This window comes from Triticum urartu, chromosome 5A, assembly GCF_056163025.1.
Source record: "Triticum urartu cultivar PI428250 chromosome 5A, HENAU_Tu73, whole genome shotgun sequence".
NCBI classification, from domain to species: domain Eukaryota; kingdom Viridiplantae; phylum Streptophyta; class Magnoliopsida; order Poales; family Poaceae; genus Triticum; species Triticum urartu.
This window is the reverse complement of record NC_141877.1, coordinates 584,560,659-584,585,364: the sequence shown is the minus strand read 5'-3', so window position 1 is coordinate 584,585,364 and position 24,706 is coordinate 584,560,659. Positions and strand designations below refer to the sequence as shown.

At 48.1% G+C, this 24,706-nt stretch overlaps 4 protein-coding genes across 5 annotated transcripts; 1 reads left to right on the top strand and 3 right to left on the bottom strand.

The window, feature by feature from the left end:
• The first annotated feature begins 3,964 nt into the window (after positions 1-3,964).
• LOC125510788 (uncharacterized) lies at positions 3,965-8,476 on the top strand. The gene is made up of 13 exons (XM_087521861.1): positions 3,965-4,134; positions 4,199-4,510; positions 4,597-5,398; positions 5,552-5,704; positions 5,778-6,038; positions 6,156-6,363; positions 6,443-6,624; positions 6,728-7,070; positions 7,191-7,386; positions 7,480-7,578; positions 7,700-7,953; positions 8,081-8,156; positions 8,232-8,476. The coding sequence occupies exons 3-8, from the start codon at positions 5,171-5,173 to the stop codon at positions 6,848-6,850; spliced, it is 1,155 nt and encodes a 384-aa protein (XP_087377987.1). The 5' UTR covers positions 3,965-4,134; positions 4,199-4,510; positions 4,597-5,170; the 3' UTR covers positions 6,851-7,070; positions 7,191-7,386; positions 7,480-7,578; positions 7,700-7,953; positions 8,081-8,156; positions 8,232-8,476.
• Positions 8,477-8,811: 335 nt separating this feature from the next.
• On the bottom strand, positions 8,812-13,438 carry LOC125510789 (uncharacterized). The gene is made up of 13 exons (XM_087521863.1): positions 13,308-13,438; positions 12,363-13,193; positions 12,109-12,255; positions 11,883-12,026; positions 11,546-11,780; positions 11,409-11,468; positions 11,231-11,314; positions 10,373-10,556; positions 10,111-10,279; positions 9,931-10,020; positions 9,577-9,824; positions 9,417-9,492; positions 8,812-9,335 (listed from the first exon to the last, which is right to left on the bottom strand). The coding sequence occupies exons 2-13, from the start codon at positions 13,176-13,178 to the stop codon at positions 9,243-9,245; spliced, it is 2,346 nt and encodes a 781-aa protein (XP_087377989.1). The 5' UTR covers positions 13,179-13,193; positions 13,308-13,438; the 3' UTR covers positions 8,812-9,242.
• A 2,615-nt stretch (positions 13,439-16,053) lies between these two features.
• LOC125510790 (uncharacterized) lies at positions 16,054-20,732 on the bottom strand. Of its 2 annotated transcripts, XM_048676055.2 has the most exons (7): positions 20,551-20,732; positions 20,008-20,478; positions 18,830-19,094; positions 17,995-18,702; positions 17,452-17,881; positions 17,070-17,357; positions 16,054-16,938 (listed from the first exon to the last, which is right to left on the bottom strand). In XM_048676055.2, exons 6-7 carry the CDS (start codon positions 17,289-17,291, stop codon positions 16,219-16,221), a joined length of 942 nt encoding a protein of 313 aa, XP_048532012.2. In that variant the 5' UTR covers positions 17,292-17,357; positions 17,452-17,881; positions 17,995-18,702; positions 18,830-19,094; positions 20,008-20,478; positions 20,551-20,732; the 3' UTR covers positions 16,054-16,218. The 2 variants fall into 2 exon arrangements, with proteins under 2 accessions (XP_048532012.2, XP_087377988.1); XM_087521862.1 differs by lacking the exons at positions 18,830-19,094; positions 20,008-20,478; positions 20,551-20,732 and having other exon boundaries at positions 17,995-18,816.
• Positions 17,613-20,591, bottom strand: LOC147973070 (protein FAR1-RELATED SEQUENCE 5-like). Its single transcript, XM_087524569.1, has 5 exons — positions 20,551-20,591; positions 20,188-20,478; positions 18,830-19,094; positions 18,126-18,702; positions 17,613-17,881 (listed from the first exon to the last, which is right to left on the bottom strand). The coding sequence occupies exons 1-5, from the start codon at positions 20,589-20,591 to the stop codon at positions 17,613-17,615; spliced, it is 1,443 nt and encodes a 480-aa protein (XP_087380695.1).
• Positions 20,733-24,706: the final 3,974 nt, after the last annotated feature.

The window sequence follows — 24,706 nt, the reverse complement described above, 5'->3', positions numbered from 1 at the left end:
CGCTCCCTCCTGGATTTTTTTTGTTTTTATTTTTCTGCACGCGTTTAAGGCTTTTTAAACGGTTTTTTTCTGGGGTTTTTTCGACGTTTTGGTTTTCCACCGGTCTTCCTTAGCTTTTCAATCAATTTTTTAAAAAAATTATCTTGCGCAAAAAAACACGTTTTTTCCTTTCATGAGAGTCACGGTTTTGCTTCCGCGAGAGGCACGGTTTTGCTTTCGCAAGAGTCACGGCCGTGCCTATTGAAAACGGAAAAAATGCGCTTTCTGTTTTTTTCTCTTTCGCGAGAGTCACGATTTTGCTTCGGCGAGAGGCATGGGTGTGCTTTCGCGAGAGTCACGGCCGTGCCTCTCGGAAACGGAAAAAAACGCGTTTTCAATTTTTTTTCTTTCGCGAGAGTCACGGTTTGTTTCCGCAAGAAGCATGGTTGTGCTTTCGCGAGAGTTACGGTCATGCCTCTCGGAAAGAAAAAAAAACGCGTTTTCTGTTTCTTTTTTCCTTTCGCGAGAGTCATGGTTTTGCTTCCGTAAGAGTCACGGTTGTGCTTTCACGAGAGTCACGGCCGTGCCTCCTCAGAAACAAAAAAAAATGCGTTCTCTTTTTTTCCTTTCGTGAGAGTCACGGTTTTGCTTCCGCGAGAGGCACGGTTATGATTTCGTGAGAGGCACGGGCGTGCCTCTTTCGGAAAGAGAAAAAATCCGTGCTCTCGGTTCATTTTTTTCGTCCGGTTTTTTCGTGAAAAAAAGTTCATCAAAACCTATCAACGTGGGATACAGTTTTGAAGATCTCGACGCGAGAAATCCAACGGTGAAAGCGGTTCGAGATTTGGACGCACGGATTGAGAGATAAAACGTTTTGAATAAACGAATCTACGAAAAAAAAGGAAAACTCTCAGGTTGCGATAAGTGGCATGCTACATGTGCGCCACTTGTCGCAACCAGGGGAATTGGAGTGATCTTTGCAACGAGTATCTAATTTATTGATTTCGTAGGGCGCCGCCGAGCGACCTGGGGCCCACCCCCTGGTGCGCTGGGCGTTCGTATGGGCCAGCCCATATACCGTTTATCTTTCTTTTTCGTTTTTCTTGAGTTCTTTTCTTTTCCTTTTTTCTTTTCTTTTCTTTTTTCATTTTCGTTTTTCTTTTTCTTTCCAAATCCGCGAACATTTTTTTGTAGCAATACAAAAATATGTTCGTCAATGTGTAAAAACACTCAATGATTCATAAAATGTTCATAAAATTCCTTTTTTCTTCATTGGGGTGAAAAAATGTTCATCAAAATTCAAAATTTGTTCATCAAATTCGAAAAATGTTTATCAAATTCGAATTTTGTTCATTGATTTAAACTATTGTTCATCGAATTCAAAAAATGTTCATCAAATTCGAAATATTTTCTTTGATTTCAAAATTTGTTCATCGATTTCAAAATTTGTTCATCCAATTTAAAATTTATTTCTTTTCTTTCCAAATTCGTGAACATTTTTTGTATAAAGTTCAAAAAATGTTCATCAATGTGTAAAAATGCTCAACGATTCAAAAAATATTCTTAAAATTCCTTTTTTGTTCATCGGATTGAAAAATTGTTCATCAAATTTCAAAATTTGTAACCATGAACATTTTTGAAATCATGAAATTTTTTAAAACTCACAAATAATTTTTAAAAATCGTGAACATTTTTGCCTAAATCATGAACATTTTTCTGAAATTGTGAGCATTCATGAATATTTTTTTCCGAATTGTGAACATTTTTTGAAACAAACAAACATTATTTCGGAATCCTAAACAATTTTTCGAAATGTTGAACATTATCTTAAATCCTGAATATGTTTTTGAATTCAAGAACATTTTTTAAAATCATGAACATTTCTTTAATTCAAGAATCAGTTTTTGAAATCATGAACATTTTTTTACATATTTGTGCACATTTTTTAGAATTCGTGAACATTATTCGAAATCATGAACATTTTCAAATTTATGAACATTTTCTTACAAATTTTTAAACATTTTTTGAAATCATGATTGTTTTATTTAAAATTAGTAAATTTTTCTGAAATTTAAAACTTTTTGATATCCCAAATTACTGAGAAAAAGAAAAATAGAAAAGAAAAAAAAACAGGCAGCGTCCCGGCCTAACATGAGCCGGTCCATATGGTCGTGAAGGGGGAGCGGGGTGCGCGCTCGCTGCGTTCCCAGCGCCTTATGCACCCTATAGGAGCTCCTGCGATTCCTCATGTCTACACGCCGGTTCGTTTTCTCGCTCGTCTCGCAGATCGGGCCGCCGCCGGATGCTTGCAGGAAAGAAAGGTAAGTATCTAGAGAAATTTCTCTTTTCTTTGCCCTCAATCTTAATCTAGCTAGTGATTAATCTATATTCTTCCTTCTACAACAGTATAGCGGCTTTGGAGACTTGGAGTGGAGTTCGTGTGTTGCCGACTTGCTCCTCAACTTCTGGTTTCCTTGATGATTAGATTTGGATAGTCGAAGAACATAGATTCTCACTTATTTGAACAACAACCTTTAGATCCCTTTGTTCCTTTTCTTGCAAACATGTTGGCGAGGAAACATATATCTGGTTCCAAAAAAGAAGAAAGAGGAAACGAACAGATGAGTTCATTGGATTGCAGAAGGGTGATATCAATGATTTTATTATAGCTTTCACGATTTTTATCAATGTATGGAATCAAAATTTTCCTCCAATGTCTTCGCTGGGCCCATTCATTTGAGTTCGCCCCTGGGCCTCCGAAACTCCAGGACCGGCACTGGCGACATGATTCATTCATGAAAAACTTGTTGAACATCCAGTTAACCTCATTGAATTTGAACTATTGTTGTACTGGACTTATTTGCATGGTATATATGGATGATTTGTGCTACTTTCTATCCGAACTTTGATGAAATCCGTCGTGTTTGCATGAATTTCATCTGATTAGTTCAAACAACGGTTGAAATGTATGCGAATAGCGGTGGATGGTCGGCTCCCGCATCGGTCCATGGACTGATCTCTATCCACGAGCGAAAGCAAATTTGAAGGTCAGTGTTGAAGATGCCCTAAATTTATACGAACACAGGAGCATTAACTAATGCGGCAGAGGGCAGTAGCTAGCTCTAGAATACAAGACCAATCTATATAGAGAAATGCATCGCTGCACGCAGCGGCAGATGGACGCACCGCATTGACGGCGCGGACCGCGTCGCGATTCGTGGCAGACTAGCTCACTACTTCGAGTATATAGGAAAGCTGGAGAACGTGCTGCACCGTATTCATGTATTAGGATGCACAAGCTGTCAGAAGAGTCTGACAGGCAACTGCGCGTGTCGCTGTACGCCGCAGGCGAGAGGACGAAATACTAACGTTGCAAGCGACACTGTATAACGTAAACTTCGTTGCTGGTTGGATGTATTTATAGCCCATGCAAGCTTTTGGCAGCAATCATCACATGCGACGGCACCATTCAAACACACACAAACATCTATCGTTGCCTCCCCCCTCCCGCCGCTGTGCCAAGATGTCCCAGAGTTCCTCGGCGGCGAGACGCACCCGGGCAGTTCCACCACCGCTGCCATTGATCATGTGCCCAGCGTGCACGGGGACGAGGACCAGGTGGTTCGTGTCCGGGACGGACCGTAACCCAGGCATCCATTTCTACAAGTGCCCGAACCAGGCAGTAAGTACCACGGCCCACACATCCATCAGGAGTTTGCAGTTCTTCGTTTTGTTTAGCCGTCAGTTCTGAACCATGGCAGGACGGAGGCCCTTGCGATTTTTGGCTGTGGGAGGACCAGTACGCGTTCTACATCACCGGGGTTGGCATCAACCTTCTCATAGAGGCTGCCGGAGGCGGAAGCAACATCATGTTCGGGATGGGCCGCGCCATGGACGACATACGCATCGCAGCTAGGAACACGATGATGATATGCATGCTAATGCTTTTCGTCATGCTTTCGAAGGCGGCCGGCTGGCAGTAAATACCACTGTGGTGCCCCCCCCTTCACGTGTGTCGAAATCTTTGCCTGATGAAGGGATTTAGAAATCCTGCCGCTACAGTTTAAATTATTACCTGTAGCACTTATGTTTTCCAGAGCGCGGGGCAGTCCGCCCATGTGTAATCTTGTTCGTTAATTAGAATTCATCAAGCAGGTAAAGTAAACTCGGGGGGGACGTGTATGTGTAACCTTGTAGTTAATTAGAATTCATCAAGCAGGTAAAGTAAACACGGGGGGACGTGTACCGCGCGCCCACCCTAGACGAGACATAAATTGCAACGACCGCACGGTCAAAAAACAGACCCAACAGGTCGTACGTGGGGTCAGCTGCTTGAGCGGTCGAACTCAATCCACCCCCACCCACGCCCTGCCGTAAATAATCAAAACTCTGTACCCACACGCTGGGCCACCCCTCGCATGCGCACATACACTGCAGATCGACGGCAGTCTCCATCACTAGAACAGAGCAATCGAGGATCTCGTCGGTGCCTTCAGACGACGGAGCAGGCCGGTATTCGCCGCGCAGCGAGGTGAGATCTGAACCACAGCTCTCATGCCGGCGGCGTCTCAATCAAATTTTTGCTGAAACATCCCCCTGCCCCCCGCCCCCCTGCAGGTTTTCCCACAGCTAGATGGAAGAAGAAGAACAACATCTCAGGCGGGAGATACAGACCCCGCCCACCATGGAAAGAGATGGAGAGCAGCTGGTAGGAGAAGGAGAAGCAGCAGCTCCGTCGGGATCAACAAGCAGTTCAACTAAACACACACCTAGGATAGCTATTCAGAAAGTAATAGAGGTGGTAGCCGGACTGTCAGATTACAAAAGATTCCTAGTTGAGGAGATTGGATTTGAGGGTGTACTGCGTATTCCCATGATCCAGAAAATCAATCTGAAGTTTAGCAAGTTCCTCATGACAAAGGTGGATGTGGAAGAGCACTGCATCATCCTGTGAGATGGCGGAACTCCAATTCCATTCTATCCAGAGGATTTTCACAAAGTGTTTGGCATCCCATGCGGGCAGCGAGACATCCATGGAAAAGATGCAGACACCACACCTGAAGCAATCGAGGTCATTAGGAACTCTATAGGGTGGACTGATAAATCTGATCGCAGCTTAAGCTCGCTTGAAGTGTTCATCGGCAAGGAAATAAATGAACTGTCCAGCCGATTGGAGAAGGATTCCTTCAAGATGGCGTTTGTTGTCTTTGTGATGGGAAATCTGTTCGCGCCGTGCACCAGGCATGATCACTCAACCATCGACTACTGGGGCGCCATCAAGGATGCAGAAAACATCGCCCTCTTCAATTGGTGCAAATATTCAGTCAATTTTTTACTTGAAGCAGTCCGCAAACTAAAGTTAGAAATAGATGCAAACATAACACCCAACCACCTCTATGGGTGTCACCTCTTCCTGCAGGTACAGCCCTCGAAAAACACTTTGTGTAATTTTGATATAGCAATTAAAATGCAGAACTAGACAATGCTGGAAACGGAGTTAAACTTGTGTTTTTGTTGGTCTTTTTCGAAGCTATTCACTAACATTTTCCATATGGATTTTCACTGTCGACAGGTGTTCGTACTAGACAATGTTGAACTTGGCATCATGAACTTAAAGCAAACAACAATTCCACGAATACATTTATTCGACGGGGAGACACTGAAACGGATGATCCTCGTGTGCTCAGCAAGGAAGCTAGGCAAAACCATCTTCATAGCCCCTGAGGTAACCGCGCTGTATGTTTAACTACAACGACAGGTTCACGGCACGAACTAAACATTCAGTTTTGCCAATGCAGGCAAGACGTTGGAATGCCATGTGCTACACATGGCACAACTACATAAACAAGAAGCATGCCAAGAAGAAATCAATGGACCACAAGGCTGAAGGATCGGCAAACAAGTACGCACTTGTCATACACAACGCAGACAACATTCGACAGGGAGACTACATCAACACTGACACAGCCATAAGTAACCTTGCACAGACACATGGAAGCAACGTCGAATTCAGCCCCGGCGACTACGCTCGGTGGATCCAGATGCAAAACCCAGAGTTGGTGAGACAAAAAACACAGTCCAACCACACATCAAATCAATTTTTTGGTCTGTTGGGAGACTGATATCGGGTTGCGAATTAATCTCCCATAATAACCTAGAGTCTATCTACATTGCAGGCCGCTTCTCCATTAGGATGGGCACTGAAACAGCACAATGCCAAATGTGTGCATATCGCAAACGAAATGAAAAGGAACATTGCACGTGAGAACATTCGATTCACAAAAAAACTGCTCCAAGTTTATTCCAACAGACCCAACACGGGAACACCCGCACCCAATGCTTCTTATCGCGCTGCCGGAACAACGAAAGGTGTCGACGGCTCAGGTACTATGGACCTTGTCTTGAAAAACAGAGCAAACCATTTTGTGCATACTTGTTAGAAGTTACAAATTTTTTTACGCAGGCCAACACAATGTAGAAGCACCGAGCAGACTTGCCAAGCACATAGTGGGAAGAAGACTGGAGTTGTCATCTCCATCCCCAACTCCCGTTAAATATGCCAAACCAGTGGTCTTGCCCACCGCCGACCAATTGTCTACAACACCCACCAGGGGGAAAAACGGCCAACGACAGACAGCGCGCCAGGTAATTGGTATCTATTTTCTGAATGCCATTTTCTGTTATTTGCACACTCACGGGTTAAACAAATGCAAGCACACTGCTGAAATTAAATAAACAACACTCACAGACGCACCACCATTTGAACTGGACATCGATGGCCACAACGAAGCCAGTACGCCTATCAAGAACGATGGTAAGGCAACTGCAATTTCACCTACCTTGGCGACAAAGACGTACTCAGACCAACTAGTAGGGCAGCTCATGATGCTGAACGATGAGATCGGAGACACCGAGGGGCACATTGTCTTTGGTCAAGTTAATGTCGCGGCTGTAACAAAGATCAAAGTTGCTCACACCCGGTTCACAAAAGACCCATGGTCCAGTAACAGGATGGTTCGCAGACACGGCGCAGGGGTCTTGAAAGCCATCAGAGAATGGATGCGGTCAAGAACACCCTATGATCTAGCAAGGTAAACCACAAGCACCATCTAGTTACCCCACCAAATATAAGCAAGGGCGGAATGCACGACGAGCCTTGCCCCTCCAGTTGATAAAGCTAATAACTTTCCCCACTGCCACTTTTTTTTCAGGGATTGGGTCTCACGCCCCGACCCACGGATCATTGCAGTCAGCGGCAATGCCATCAAGTCACAAATATGCGACGGTTCCGAACTTGACCACGAGTTGGGGTCCCTGATCTTTCGTCGAATTGGCCAGATGGAGTCACATGCGCACCGTGGCAGCCCCGACGAGCAATACCGGTTGCTTATCGAGCCCGATTTTGCGGTACCAGAATCATTTTATAGTACATGGCATACATTTTGCCTAGCTTCGTGGACATACAATAAACTCATTCTTTTTTACGGGGCGACGCGCCAGTGTCATGCCATTGCAGGGGAGAACACCACAAGAATCATGTCAATACAAAAATAATTCACTGGAGCTGAAGTGAGGTGCAACATCGCAAACTGTCGGATGGTAATGTCCGAGGACTGACTTTTCATTTTCAATAGTTGTGTTGCTTACATTTGTCAAATATACAAGGAAAACTGCTGCCTGGAAATAGACAATCTTCTAATTTTCTAACCAACTGAAATAGGTTACGATCCCAGCCGTCATGCAACACGGGTGGTGCTGCTTCAATTGGGACGTGATGGCCCATGTTATAACCATCATGGACCCAATGTTATACCAGACGGAGGACACGTCACGCAAAACTTGCCTTATGTACGCGGCCGAGAAGATACATGACGCCCTTTTCAATTGCATCGAAGAATTCTTCACCGAGTGGCACTGCAGCAGACTTTCATGGACGAAGAAGACACCTCTACTATCCACTACAACATTCACAAGGTACACGTACCGAATCCAAAAATACTTCATGCACTTGCTTTCATCAGTTTTCTTGTCAATATGGTGTACTGGTATTCTGCCCTGATAGCCAAAACCTTTCCTTTTCGACAATGCGATTTGTTCGCAGGGCCGAGAGTGTCCTGTGTGTCGCCCACTTACTAAGACACTTCAATGGGAATTCACTGGCAAAACCTCTTACAAGGGTCAGTAAAAACATACTAATTAGACACCTTCATCCAGCGAGACAAATCTAATTTTTCTACTGGCCATATACACAGACAGCTATTGCCAACGAAAGGGACTCACTCCTCATCGAGCTGATCCACATGGAAGGCAACACCGCCCCCCTGCAGCTGGAAGGACTAGACGTTGTCTCCAACGCGCTGAACGAGTTGATGAAAGACTCAGGGGTTTAGTCGCAGTTCAAAGTGTTATTTACAATGTATCTAGGAGGGTTCTGGGAAACAAAGCAGCACCATTGTCGCGAATTACTTATCTAATTTTAACCACATTATGTAATGAACAGCGCACCCCCCCCAGCTGAATCTTCAATGTCAAAACAATGACCAGCCGGTACCTGATGAGTTTACATCGTCCACAATGCAATCCGACAGCTTGGATTAGTAAACTACCCCCCCAGCAGATGGCCCCAGAGTAACTTCTGAACTATTTGAATTACCACTGAATCGTTTAACCTATATAATATGATGCTGAACAGTCCAGACAGACGATGGCCCAAAATGTCCCCTTTTCCAAACCCAACATTCATGCATCTCCTCTTGAAGCCCCATAATCACCCACAAGCACCAGCGCCTGTGCGGAATCAGCCACTGTTCCTCATCCGGCAAAAGTGGCCTTGCCACCACTCGGAATAAGCCAGTGTTCATCATCCGGACAGCAGACGCATTAGGATATGTCTCAAATCCACCAACTTGGTAAACAAACTAACCATCTCACATGGTCAAAACAAATCAATCACACTACAGAATAGCAAAGAAGCAGCACTCAAGTTATTTTTGGTTGATTTCTCATCAGTTTCAAAGATGAAAACATTACCACATCATAGGTTCGGAAATACTTTAAACGGCAGCCCAGCTGCGGTACGTACTTGGGAATACTGGTAATATTACAATATATTATCTCTTACAGACTACAAGCTTATAGAAGCTATAATATCGCATACACGGGAACATACGACGATCCACTCACGATAAAGCCCCTGCGGTTGCAACATACGCAGGGCACAGAGTTTTAAACTATGTGGTAAACCAGCCCTTCCGGAATGTCAATCATGCTTCGACACGGCGTGGGAGGCTGCCATCATTACCCGCCATCGTGAGGACAGACTGAAGGAGCTTCTTCTTGAGAGCAACCGATGCACCCTGCGACACAACAATCAAGTCAACGAAACTCGAAACCCAAACATTTTATGGCGAAGCCTAGGATAATTTGCAGGCACGAACCGCAGTCAAGTTCATTGGATGCTGTCCAGGGACAAAGTTGATGATGTGGTGCACCACCTGCATCGCCGTGTCCGTACTGTCCCCCCGGCAATAAAAAGATAGTGCTTAGCATATTAGAAGGAATATAGGACCCAAAAGACGAGAGGCAAGCAAAACTGACCTCTCATAGGTACATGTAGCGTGGAAACAGTAAGACCATCCATTGTTCGGCACTTTCCCCTCGCCCCAGAACATGTCACCACACTTGATGAACCCATCTAGCAGCTCCCCCGCATTCCGCAAGTGTTTTGCTTTGATCTTGCTCTCACCAGGCTTGCAAATGTTCGGATCAATCACATGAAGAACCCTGCGGAGAACGTCAAAGGCATATAGACTCCATCCTTGACCAAGGTACACCACCACCAGGGCCTGCAACGTGATTCAGTTAGCCACACACAGACAACAAGATAGATGTGAATGGTATATTTTGTTTCAGCACACCCATTTAGTGGAAGTTGAAAACCGGAGCACTAACCACTTCGCACTTAAGCCCCGGCGGTAGTTCATTAAACATCGCACGGACATCTGCCCTCCTCCAGTACCCAGCAGTGTATGCAACTTTAAACTGCGAACACAATTCATTTACAGTCAATCAAGACAGACGCCACTAGACGAAGCAATGAAATCAGGTTAACAGAAGTAGACACAAACTTACCTCCCAATCAGGACCAATGATCAGCCTCCCTGACGCGGGCGGGCAGATCCCCAAACGAAGAATTGAGTCAAGACCTTTACTTGCAAGATCATTTTCGATGCGAAACTCTTCCACCACCTGCTCACCAGTCATCTCAATGTGATATGGGCGCCGATGCTTGAACCAGACCCTGCACACGGCACCTCTCTATATCATCGTTCATGCTCTTGGCTAACCGATCAACAAAATACACCGGGATGATGGGCATCATTTGTTCACATACCTAGACAAATCATTAACCGATGAATCCATGGCCTTCGCATAGAAACGATCATCTCTTCTCTTCCCCTCCAGCTCAGAAACAGCTACCCCCATCGGGTTTGCAATCGAGTAGTCAGTCGTCATCCTTGAGCGTTTCCTTGGTGGAGCCACAGGAAACCACCCAAGCAAACTGCTCTGTGAGAGGGCTGAATACAAATATAAACAGATTAATAACAGAGGAACACAAAACACCATGACATTCATGTGGGGCCGAAAACAGATAACCCAACTTGACAAACTAGAGGAATAGACATAGTGGGCGAGGGAGAGCACATACCACGAGGACGCAAATCCACACTAGGGCCCCTAACAGGGGAAGGACCCATTGTTAAATTCGTGTCGACAGGCATAGGGTTCATCGGACGAACAATGGGCGTCCCATTTATGAACTCACTAACATCATTCGTCAAATTCAAGTCAAGACGCCTAGCCACACCTACACAATAAACAGTGACACCCCCGCCCGCGCAAGTAGTTAGTAATGACCTGGAATTGTATGCAGCTCGTGCGCACGAACTCGGAAAAGTTTTGTCCAGTTGGGAGCTTACCAATTCCGGAATTGGTCGAACCAAATTCCCTCAACGACGCCCTACGGTTCAAGTCAAGGCTATTTGGGCTTGGGAATGGTCCGAATAGAGTCCGTGCATCAGGGATCACATCGCCCCCCCAGCATTGCCAAGCATGCCACCACCGATATGCACAACACCTACACACACACACACACACACACACCGGAAATGCATGTTTTGATCACCCCAGAGGCAAGCATTATCTAATAACATGATCTACCGAGTACATATCAGTTAACTAAGAGGCTCACCGGTGGCAGCACCCAAGTTTGTCATCAGATCCGTTCCAAGGCGCTTCCTAATAGTCGGGTTCACGAGCCTATAAGTGGATGGACCTATAAGAAGGAACATTTTTAGGTCTGTTTTGCCAGAAGCCATCAGAACAAACCCCCACGGAACGATATGAAGCAGAAGACACCACACACACACCTGTTGCCTCCTGTATATTGCTTTTCCCGGTGGCATCAGCCAGAGCACTCGTGTTATGTTCTGAAAGTAAAGAGTTATTGCCACTGAACATTTTGAAGGAAATATATCAACACGAACAACAATGGAGCAAATCTCACCATGACTATCAACGAAGCGAACCTCACCACCCACCACCCGCAGCCTGCAGTCGCCTACTCTTGAAACCGCACCCCCCAACATCTCACTACACGAATTGACATTGCTGGCGTTGCGCCCGTCAATCATTGCAAGCAAACTGGTCATGCAAGACTCAACATGGTTTCTCAAGTTCATGTTCTCCTCACTAACAGAGGAGATGTGTGCATTCATCACATCACTCAAATAATCTACCACCTGCAAGAGAAGCACACCCCCTTTTTATTTTGGTTCTTCATAATAGGTAGCGCGAAGGCACGTCCACAGCTAAATATATACGATTGTGCCATAGATTTATACCTCAGTCTGCCACCTGGCCACATCCAACAACGGAATGACATTTTCAGTTGGGGCAGCAACGGCAGCAGCGCCATTGTTCAGAGAAGGAGCAAAACCCTGGCTCGCCAAGTCCTCAGCAACGACATCCTCACTGACAGGCCTCAACTGGCAAGGGAATGAAACATCAGACCAAGAGCATGTATAACAGTAGCAAGCATATATTCAGGTTCGTAATTTTTCTACTTACCCTCGCCTTGCCGTATAACCTGTGCCCCCCTATAACCCGACGATCCACACCAGCTAGTAGTTGGAAGTCTGAGGCGGTGTACAACGCTATGCGGGGATGCCCTGGTTGCAACCCACGCCCAGCCACCATCGCGTCAAATGTGATTATCTAGGACAGTTTAGGACAAAAAACAATACATCACACTCATAGCATTTCATGGCAAAACAAAAAATAGGCAAAATGCACAGGGCAGCCAATATGTGGGATGGGCGTACCTGGGGAATCATCACGAACCCTTGTAGCTGCATTGCCACTGCACCGGCCTTCAGATCTGCGTGCATTTTACTAACCCCAGCCATGATAACATTTTTAATATATCCACACCAATCAAATTCAGACATCTTGGATGGATCACGCACAACAATGAAAACTTCCGGGCTGATCGGGTCCTCCCTCCGATTCACTCTGGGGTTGAACAAGCAAGTAGTGCAAAGAAGAGCAAATGCAGCACACTGCCTGTTGGACTCAAAGTCGATACTCAGATCACCGGGGGAAGCAAGAATAGACTGTAGCATCTGCAAGCTAATCCTATCCACCGTTTCATCAAGCCCCAACCCAACGCACACATCTTTGAAGATATCCCGATCGACGCAGCTCGGTTCATGCGGGAATGGGATCTCCCTGTCACCCATACCCAGCCCGACTACGTCCCTAACAGCGCTAGCCGTCACCGGACGAGAACTGCCATCGCCCATTCGGACTATTTTCCTCACCGGATCTATCCTAGTCGCATTCCAGAAACTATAATGGCGGTCCACGTTCACAATCTCTGGGAGTGAAAGCATGGCGCCAAAGTCCTTTTCAACGAACAACTTTTTTTGTGCTTCCGTGAGGCCAGCAACCACTTCATTGACTATCCTAGGCGATAAGTAGCTCCTAACCCGGATTCTGCCGCAGTTCGCGTCGGATTCGTTGCTTGCATCGTCATCCCCGTCCGCCGGCGGCACGAGCGATGCAGTGTTCGCGCTTGGCACAACCGTGGAGCTACTGCCGGTCGCCGCGCCGTTCGAGCGCGTCCCAAGGCGCGACATGGCAACTAGGAAGACCTGCAAGCCGAAACAAGCGGGAAAATGTTGGTCAGAATGGAGGGAAAAAGCCAGCAACCAATCCAGCACAAACACAGAACAGAGACGAGATGAAAGGCGAGATGAAGATGATACCTTGAGCTGATGGCTAGCCACTTGGATCTTGACGGAATGCAGCTCGGCCTATGGATGAACTAAGCACCAGGAGCAGGCTGGGCTAGGTGGGATCCGGGCATTGCGGACACGAAGAAAAGATATTGTGGACGGGCTTGCAGCGCACAGGGCAGAGTTTTAATCGCTCCTCTGCCTTTGCAGGAGACGAGCTAGCAAGGTGGCGATGGAAGAAGACAAAGAGAGATGGAGTGTCTCCGGCACGGTTCGATATGCATGCAAGCAACCTGGCATTACTGCCTCTTCCCAACCACACCAATGCATCATTAATCCATTCTCTCCCCTACGTTTCTTTAAAAGGTTAAAATGCATTCACAAAGCAATACACGAGGGCACGAGTGCTGGTTGCCCAAATGCCACAGCCACGCACCAGTAGCAAGCCGCCGTTGGTTTGAGCAGGCGCAAACAATCGTTACGAAGCGGTACGTCCAAACGGGAGCAGGGTGGAACAAATGATCCCACACATCTACGCTTGTGGAGGCGCATCTGCACCCAAGGACGTACAGGGGCCCGGCTAGTCCAATCACCCATAGGGGGCGCGTAGCATGCGGCGTAGCAGCTTATAGCTGTGGCAGGGAGCAGGAGAGATGCTGGAAATCGGCCATCATGGCACGCCCGCATCGGTGTGGACCGCAACACCCGTGCGAGTTAGTTTTCGGTCCACGCGCGCGCACACACACGTGCGGGGTGATTAGCTTGTTTCCATCCACAAGCAGCCTCAAAGGAATTCACACCAGGTAGGAAAATCTTCGGACGAAAACGGCCTAGTAGGCGATAAACCACCCCCCCTCCCCCCGCGCCGTCACGCGAAACCCTACCCCCCGCGCCGTCACCCGCCCGGTAGGGCTCCCAGATCTGCCGACGCGTGCCGCCCCTCCTCCTCGCTCACCGATCGACCGGCACCGGCGAGGTTTGGTTCTCCCTCCAGCGTGATTGGGTGGCACTGGTAGTTTCATCGCGTGCGAACACGCCCTGGCGGCACGCGGCCTACTGGCCGGCGTGGTTACCTTATAGGCTTCGCGTGGGAGGGAGGTGGCGCGGGGACGGGGCTGGGTATGTACTGTTGGATCTGTCAAGCAGGCGGCACGGGCCCGGCTTGCGGGGATCCCGGCCTAGACATTTATGTTTCTACTGTTTCATCCCGGCAGATACCCGCTATCGACTGCTGGGATGCCACCCCCCCCCCCCCCCTGTGCTGACCCTCGCAACACAACATGTCAGATCTCCGTGACCGGGTTTGCATGCGGATATTTCATCGCGTAACGGCGGAAACCCTTGGCAACAGCTTTGTCATCGTCGCAACATTTTTTTCTTCCCAAGTGGGTTTGTTGATACCGGTGCTTGTCCGGTGACGCAGAGCTCTTGGTAGGCGATCTCATGTGGATGCAACCGTCAAGTGGATTCTTCGTTGTTCCCCGAAATGCATTTTTCTTGCACTTAATTGTTTGTCAGGGTATTTTCTTTTTTCCATTTCTTTTATACTGGGTCGAGACTTAGCTGCTTCTGCCCCAGCACCCATCTTTTTTGCGGTCTCGGTTGGTTTCTTTTGCATATAAGGTGGGTTCAAACACTTTTTCGATAAGCAGCTTAAATTTTTTTTATTTTATTTAAGGTACTTATTCTAGAACACAAGCACAGGACATTTGCGGATAAATCAAGATAACGGTTCGGCATCCCACAACGCACACACAAATAAGCAAACTTGCTTCCTAATACGTTAATTAACTAAGCAACTGCATTTAAGCCACCACTGCACGCTTCATTGACGTCGCGGTCGTTTTCAACGCCAGTGATGCCGGTGTACACGCCGGACGAGGCATCCCCTGCGTCCGAGCACGGCGCACGCACTCCGCCGCCAACGTTGACGAGGGGGTCGTGGTCTCCGACCTGGTCACACACAATGATGGTTGCCGCGACCTATGCCGGTGCAAAAATGGAAATATCACTCGTTAGCATGAAGGCAGAAAACTAAACAAATCCGGAGAGTTTTTATGCCGATGAAAATATGTTAGAGGAAATCCGCCACAGAAGAACACGCAAAAATGTTTTGCACCAGGCTTTTTCTTGTGAAGCAGTGACTAAAATAAATCACCTTCACGGTCGACGCGCTACACTGAGCAGGGAGTGCCCTGCGTTGGCGCCTCGCTAGTCCACGGGCTTTCAGGACCGACGCCCTCCTCTGGACCCGGACATGCGGGCGAAGCAGGCAACCGAAACGAACTAAAGAGGAGAAAGCTGCAAGGGGCGCAATGCAGGGCTGGGAAAACTACGCTGGCTAAAGGACCGGGGAAGGAAAAGAAACGAGAGGAAGGCGTCGACCAGTGTTGCCTACCAGCACCAGCAAGCAATTGTTTTAAATAGCCCACGGACGAACTTTCCCCCCAACAATTCAAACATTCAAAAACGCCAATCCAATCCAAAACCCACGGCACGGTGCACGGTCTCTGCACAGGCACTGAGACATCAATTCTGAAACAGCCCCAGCACACGCGTACAGCTGCCATCACCATTTGTTCACACGCAGGCATTTCCTCTATGACAAATAAGCTTCGAAATATACAAAAAGAGACGGCCACACAGCGAGATGGTGACCCCACTTGGTTTTCGAAAATCCACCACCCGCACAGCAAGAAAAAGTGTCGCCTCTGGCAGTTGAACAAATACATCACTTTGCAAATGAACGAATGTACAGCTCGCTCAAAGGAGCCTCAACAAGAACGACTGGAAGAGTAGATTAAAAAGCAGTAAGCAAAGTACATCACCGCACACATAGGCATAATGTTTATTAGATTTGCAAATCACAAGCCCAGGTAAGCAGACTACATAAAATCTGGACTGAATCAAGAACTTTACGGACCATAAAACAAACTGAAGATCACTCGACTGGTCCGTCGCGCGGCCTCTTCACAAATGGCAACACCGGGTTGAAACAACTTGTTTTCTTGTGCCCGGCCACACCACAATTTCCACATGTAGGGATTTTGCGTGGTTTCTTCGGAAGGTCCCCCCTACAGGGGCACGTTGTGCTCTTGTGCCCTTTCTCCCTACAAACTGTGCAAAATCTAGATCTTGCATCTTTTATCTCGTATCCTGGCTTGTCCCTCGCCGTTGTAGGTCTCCCCCTCTGCTTTTTCCTATCAGGCGCCAGTAATGTGGACAATGGACGACTCGAATCAGATACCACAGAGACAGAGCCAAGGCCACATTCAGTCGAGATGAACATCTCAGAACACACATCTTCTTGTTGCGAGCCGTTTGCCATCATAACCATGGTTGGGTTGGCTGACTCCCCAACTTGAGTTTGGTCCACCAAACTTTTCCCATCTTTGATCGCAGCCAAAACGGTCAGTTCAGCCTTGCCTGCATTTAAAATGTCCATTGCTCTGTCGAATGCATCTACATTGCTATCACCAAGCTGCACAAACTCGAGCGCTGTCAGGTGCAGTGCAGTATGCCGGTAGGAAGACAACCGGGGAGGCCCTTGATCTTTCTGGTAATGGATGAGGTGCAGCGGCAAGTTGTCGCGGGCATCTACTGTCCACCTCTTCAGTACATGAAAACTCGGTATCTTCCGCACTCCCAAATGAATGAGAACCTGGACGCAAAGGCAAGGTGAATGGTTCAACGACGTACATAAATGAAGCCGAAAATCTGGCTAAGACGAATGACACAAATAATGCTTTCCATTAAAGGCACTTTGCATATAGTTGTAGTGTTAGGATTAACCTTGATAGCATGGCAACAAAGCATCCCCATGTGCTCAAACAAGCCGCATTCGCACGTGTAACGAGTGCCGCCATCATGGACATCGACCGCATGCATCTCGCGGCACCACTTCTCTTGCTTCTCAGCTTCAACATGCCGCACAAGGTACCTCATGCCTCGTTGGACTTCCTCGACATCATATCTCCCTGCACGGTACAAAGCCTGACCAAACATCTCAAACATAGTCCATGTGTACACCTGGCTCGCATGCTCTTCCAGAGGGAAATTGTATCGCAGAACTACACCGCCCTGCCGGGAGTAAGCAGAAAGATATTTAGCAGAATGACAAAAAAACGGAGAACGGGTCATTTCTTGTTGCATATTGACATTTGCTTGCACGTACCAGTCTGGTCCTCTTCTCTTGGAACCCTTCTTAAGCTTCCCGGTCAAACTGTAGCTTGCTGTATTGCTTCACAAAAAGGTTCATCGGGCAAGCGGGGGGGGGGGGGGGGGGGGGGGGGGGGGGTGCTTCGCACAGAACTTACCACTAAAATAAGGTTTTGCTCACTTGTGTCTAACCTCGAAAATCTGGATCAAAAATGTGTTGTTGTGCAGCTTGTATCTGTCTAGCAGTTCAGCCCAAGCTGCTTCGAACTCATCCACAGTCAGCATTTCATTAACAACCTTGTGCAAAGCGGCCCTAAAATCACTCCGTTTCGTGTAATGCGGACCAAGGTGCTCCTTTGCCTTCCGAAGCACGTGCCACTTACACCAGCAGTGTGTTGTATCTGGCATTGTTTGTTGTATAGCAACCTCCATCGCCCGCGCTTGATCTGCAAATAGATAAACCATTATCAGACATGGAACTTGTTAGCAAAAACACAACACCTAACAGCTACACACATCAGAGGGCAAATGGGGGTGAATGCTACGGGGATAAAGCAACCTGTTAGTATAGTTTTTGGAGGCTTGCCACCCATCAGTCTAATGAACTCGGTGAATACCCAGTTAAAACTCTCGATTGTTTCCTCTCTCATCATGACCCCCCCCCCCCCCCCCCCCCCCCCATGATGATACTCTGGAAGTGGTTGTTCACTCCCACGAACAACCCAAAAGGCATGTCATATAGGTTTGTCTTGTAAGTTGTGTCAAATGTTATGACATCCCCGAAACTGTGGTATTGCATCTTGCTTCTCCCATTAGTCCACAGCAGGGTTTTTATCTTGCTTTCTTTATCAACCTCAACCACATACGAAAACTCCGGGTCATTAGATCCCAGCTCGGAGAATGCATCCATAGTCTTGCGCACATCATCGTCTGCCTGCTCCCTACTAAGCTTTCCACAGAAAGTTCGAAGGCACCTCTTCGTGAACGGTACATTCTCCATCCGGCCAAACAGGCTGCCAATGATGCTGTAAACCTTGCCAAGATTAACATTGTTCTCCCGCAACTGCTTCACAAGGTCTCTCGTGTATGTGTCAATGCGCCGGTGGGATGGCCAGTGTAGCTTCTCCGCACATGTCTGAAGCAGTTCATGGTTGTGTGCAGCACAATTCTCCGATACATACCACCCACCATCATCTGTCCGGTGCAGTCGCATCATTGCGGCACAATTGCTTCTCATCGACGAGCTGTTCTCCCTCTCTGGCTTGCCCTGAAAATGATTTGAACAGAGGATTTTGCCAAAAAAAAATACGTCAGCATCCATCTCTTGGCATGCTAGTACATTTGCCCATGCGAAGCAGCACACGAAAAAGCCAAAAGCATGTAAATAAGCTTACAGCACAGCCGCATACGATCTCCTGCATACACTTGGTCCCATTGACATTCTGCCTGCTTTTGCCGTAACGAATACCAAATCCAACCTCCCATGAATAAAGATTGTAGAATTCACACGCCTCCGGCAAGCTATCGAAATTTGTGCCAAGCGCTGGGTTGACAACCACCTCAGTCCCCCTGTCAGCAAATCCTCGTATGGCAGATTCGAGGGCCGGCACACAATGAACCACTACTGACCGCTCGTCTGGGCCTTTCGGTCCTCTCGGCCTGCCAACGAAAGCAGAAGTAAATGTAAGATAAACCGTAAAGCATTCCTGTATTGCATAAAAACCTTTTCCCTCCCGTTTTACACTTATCAAAGTTCCTAAAGATGAAATTTGCACTGCCCGCGTGTCACCGACTGCAGCGCAAAACGGGCTATGTTTGCCCATGACTTAAATCCTCCAAGACCACTAGCTTACTACCCCAGTGTTCGTTGTGTAAATTTTCATCGGGCAGTTAGACACCCATGGGTCACGCCGGTGGGTGAATGATTTCTAAAAATCAACCATCGCATGACTGCCCATTCTTACCAGCTCATTCTGGGAAATTCCGAAACCAACCAAGCCTAATGCGCCAATTCTGGATGCAGGGTGCTAGAAAAAGTCGCAAGTCAGCGAATCATCATAGTGGAGTTTCAGAACCACGGCACGCAATCACCACTAATGGAGCACCGACGGTCTGGCGCTCCTGGCCCTGTAACTAACCAACTACCACCAACATTCAGAAGAAGCTAAAGGGATAACAAAACGCACACCTGGGAGCAGTCTTATTGTTCCTCTTTTCATATTTTTACACTCAAAATTAAACCATCATGCCAGCGGAACACAAACTAGAATGGAGCAGTCTAGGATTGCCATGGCCAATCAATCCTGCAGTTTCCTTACCAGTCTATATGTTTAGCCCAAGTCTGTAATCGCTTTGGATGTTGACACCTCTGATAAAATCTATATACTGTGACTGTATCGAAGTTGAGGAAAAATACACCAACTTAGATTCAGACTATAATTCTTCGCCCTAGGCAGGTTCCAGATGTTGCAAAACAACAAATCCCACCGGACTACTAATGCCTGAATGCACGCATCACTGGAGAATAAAAAAAAGAACCTCTTGGCAAAATTGGCAGAAATCAACGAGGTACCTGCGCTTCCAGCCAACTCGGACGGTGGTGGTCGCCAGCGCTCGGGCACTGTGCGGTAAGGACTGAATCGAGCCACGAGAGGCGACGGGCGGCGCCTCGCCATGGACTTGCCCGGAAGCCACATCACCACCGCCTGAACTGGACGCGGCCGATGCTTGCGCACTGCGTGGTAAGGACTACATCGAGCCGCGAGAAGTGACGGGCGGCGCGGCGCCATTGCCGCGCCCGGACGCCACACCACCACCGCCTGAACTGAACATGGTGCAGGACCCCCCGGAGAACTCGACATCAGACAGATCCCTCCGTGCCGCCGGCTGTGTCAGCTCCTCATATGACTGTCTAATATCAGGATAGAGAGGGCGGACGGCCGAATCCGGCGAGCTTAGTACTGATTCTGCCGCCGCGGTAACGCAACCGGCCGAAACAAAAGCCCCCGAGCGCGCTGCCGGCTCGTTGGCCTCCGACGCCGATCTGCAGTACCAGCGAGCTCGTAAGTTACAGATGCAAATGAGGAACAATACAAAGGAGGTGAGTTTCACTCACCCGGATTCGAGGGACGGCGCCGCCGCAGCCAAAATCTCCATGAGCAGAGCCTGAGCGAACACGGGCGCGCACCGCTGCCCCCGGCTCGTCGATGTCTTTGCCCCAAATTGCAAAAGGGATCTCGTGGTAGACGTAGGACGAGAGAGTGGCCGTCCTGCGCCCAACATGGGTACACGCCACCCAGCCGTGTCGTACAGAAATTCTGTCGGCCAAACCCAGGGCCCCCCTGCCCAAGTGTAATAATTAACCCCTGCATGCTCTGGCCAGAACGGTCCCAGCCATACTGCGACGAGCCCCACCACGGGTGACTTTGGCGATGTATTTGCTTGTATCCAGCATTGTATTCCCGGTTTACTGACATGGACGCTTTCCTCTGCACAGATCACCTCGGCCGTCGATGCGGTGCGTCCATCTGCCGCTGCGTGCAGGACGTCCGCTCTCAATCTATATAGTCCTAGTTTCATTTGACAGAACCTGATCATACTCTCACGTCTAGCTACCAACATATATACATAATATTACTATATTGTATGGTTTAGAAGTAGGGGTGATTAGGATTGTGAGGCTTCGGAAATACCAAGGGAGGCACATCCTGTACTCAAAGTTCAATCTCCACAAGCCAAAGTGCAATTCTTTCTTTTCCATCTTACTCTGCACAGCAGAAAGGAGCATCCGCGTAGCTACGGCCAGGCCAGCAGGGGCCATGGCCACCCAGCATTAATAAAAATCATGAAGAAATATCTTTGAGGGGTGTTTAGATTAGAAAAAATATTGTCTCGCGCGGCTCGATTCAGTCCTTACCCCACAGTGCGCAAGCATCCGCAAACACCACCATTCGAGTTGCTGGAAGCGCAGGTATCTTGTTGATTTCTTTCACTGGTGCCTAAGAGGCGTTCTTGCTGATTCCCATTCATATGTGCAGCTAGGAATTAGCAGGCTGCCAGGATTTATTTTTGCAGTCATCTGAAAATCTGGCTAGGTCGACTAAGTAGAGTCTGAATCTACTTTGGTGGATTTTTCTATAGCTTCGATCCGGTCATAATATAAGGATTTTTTGTAAAGCGTCATCAGCCAAGTGAACTTAGGGCGATTAACGCCTTTGCCTAAACATAGACAGTGTTGAAAATTCTATTGCCGCAAAAAGCTCAGAATTTGTGAGATACCAATTGCTAGTGGTCTTGCAGGAGTGAATGGCCATGGCAATCCTGGCCTGTTCCAATTTAGTTTGTGGTCCAATGTATAATGCAAAGAGGGGGAAAAGAGCTTCTCCCAGGCGTGCCTTTGTTTTCCCTTAAGTTTCTTCTGATTTTTGGTGGTAATTAGTTAGTTACAGGGCCACGGGCGGCAGACGATCGGCGATGCGGTAGCAGTGATCGCGTGCCGTCGCGTTAAAGCTTCTCTATGAGGATTCGCTGGCTTGGGATTTTTTCTAGCAATCTGATTCTTGTCTAGTAGGAGCAAGTTGCCGAATTGGTGCATTATGCTTGTTTGTATTTGTTTTTTCCCAGCTCGAACTGTAAAAATGCCCAAGCATACTCTAGTTGATTTTCAGAAAAATCGTCCGAGAGCAGCTAACGTCGCTGGTCAAATTTACATAGGTTGATTCTATTGCCACAAACCCGTGAATTTCGTGTAGTAAGCATAGTGGGTGGCACACAGGCAGTACAATCTTTATTTGTCAATGTTCATAAATGTAAAATTAGAGGAAAAAATGGTTTTCCCAACTACAGGCATGCTTTCTGTTTATCTTGTTTTTCTTCTACTTATGTTGGCAGGACAAGAGGGCCGCAAGCACCAGATGAGCGGGCGGCGGTGATTGATCGTATGCCGGCACTTGAAGCTGCCATACGAAGGTTCGCTGACAGGGGGACTGAGGTAGTTGTCAACCCGGCGCTTGGCACAATTTTTGATTCTCTGTTGGAGGCGTATGAATTCTACAATCTTATTCTCGTCGCTGATTAATTTTCCTGGTTAATTTTCATTGACAAAAGAGCTTGAATTGCTAGTAAAAATAACCACCGGAGTTGCATGATTAGGTCCTTTCTGTCCAATATTATTCTCGTAGCTGTTTCTCTGTTGGGATGGTGACATTTTTCAGTGTTCAAACATTGCAAAGGGAAAGCTATACTTCAGTATAATCCAACTGTAGAAGTTTGGTGAATTTTGTGCAGCAGTCTGAATGTAGAGTGGGGGAGAGAATATATTTTGGATCAGGCTTGGCAGAAAGTGGTCCTTATTCGTTTTCTTAATCATGACCCGGTGTTTGGTTACAGTAGTACGCGTGCCATGGCATTATGTACACTGGTTATTTTCCATTGACTAAAAAAATGTACATCTTCCATGGCGCGTCTGATACCAAACATCACGTTGCTCCCACCTCCGGCCGCCTCGATGAGAAGGTTGATGCCAACGCCGGTGATGAAGAACGCGTACTGGTCCTCCCACAACCAAAAGTCGCACGGGCCTCTGTCCTGCGTCAGTTTCAAAACTGAAAACTGAATGATGAACAAGAAAATACAAAGCAAACAGAAGAAAACTGCAACATCTGATGGATGGGTGTACAGATAACAGACTTACTCCCTGGTTCGGGCACTTGTAAAAACGGACGCCGGGATTCCAATCTATCCCGGAGACAAACCATCTAGTCCTCGTCCCGGCACACCTCGGGCACAGGATCAATGGCAGCGGGGGCAGGGGTGTCCAGAGACGATGAGCGGAAGATGAGCTCCGGGACATTGCGGCACGGCGACGTCGACGGATCACGACAACTTGGGGTGCTTGTGTGCGTGTTTGAAGCAGAACGTGCAAAACGATCGGTCCTGCACGCAGCGGCTGGTGCATGAGCCTTAAATACATGCAGCTGGGTAAAGTGTTTACGTTATACAGTGTTCGGTGCAACGGTAATATTGTGTCCTTTCGCCTGTACATGTGCAGTGCTTGCAGCAGATGAGTCAGTCCGGCTGTCAGTGCATAGTACAACGGATACAACGAATACGAAACATTACGCTAGTTGGCGGCGCTCTATACTCGAAGTAGCACTTCCAGCTAGTCCTAATCGCGACGCTCCGCCAGCCGTGGATGCGCTGCGTGCAGCGATGGACTTCTTGTCTCGAAGGGCTCCTCACACTTTTTTTAGAGAAAAGGCTCAGCCCAAGCCTAAAGTAGGCTCAGACCTCATACGGTTTTGAATTAATAAAGCCATCAATCAATCAGGATTACACGATCAAAATACAAATGACACGAAAAGAAACAACAGGGAACGCTCTAAGAGATACGAGGGGCACTCTGCAAAACTTACAACACATCGCAATGCTAGAAACAAGAGATACATAGTTAAAACACAACTAGCAGAAGCAGATGACTGCACTCCCAGGCCGTAGGGTCAAAGAGAAGTAGAGGCACCGCTGGGACAACTTGAACTGGATGGACGACAAGAACAAGATGAACCATGGGCTGGTCGAGCGCAACCCCTCCCTCCACCACCGAAGAAGGCCACCACCCTCTCGTCTTGGCTCGAAAGACGCCGCACCGTCGGACTTGGGAGACGCTCACCGAGAGCTAGAGAGAGCCGAACTCAACATCTAGGGCACCCACAGAACTTGCCCTCCGTGACGAAGAGAGAACACCATGCCGGCCACACTGTCCCAGACCAAGATCGCCTGACAGCAGCAGGAAAGGCGCCGCAAGCAGCAGTAGAGAGGCGGACAGCAAGGCAGCGAAATAGAACCTTAGCGCTACACCCGCACGAGCCAGCCCCCGGCCAAAGCCCCCACCTTCAGTAACCCACACCCGAATCCTAGCTCCCCAGGAAACGCCTCCAAGGAGGGGATGACACCCATGGCACCACCGCTGCCCAATCCAGGCCGGATTTTGGGTTTTCACCTGGGAGAGGACTGGGGGTGGCAAGAAGAGGGACCACGACACCGCCTTCAAGAAGGATGCGCCGCCCGAAGCCGACGCCGCAGTAGAGCCGAACTAGACAGCCTTGGGTTTCCCTCAGTCCCAATCTGCACCACCATCCCCAAAAGAATCGGATCCAGCAGCGGCCGCCGGCATTAAGCGCTAAGGGGAAGGAGCGAGAATGAGGAAGCAGAAGACCTCCAGATCTGGCGAGGAAGAAGGCCCTCATGCTGCGGCCGCCAAGCGTCGACGCCCC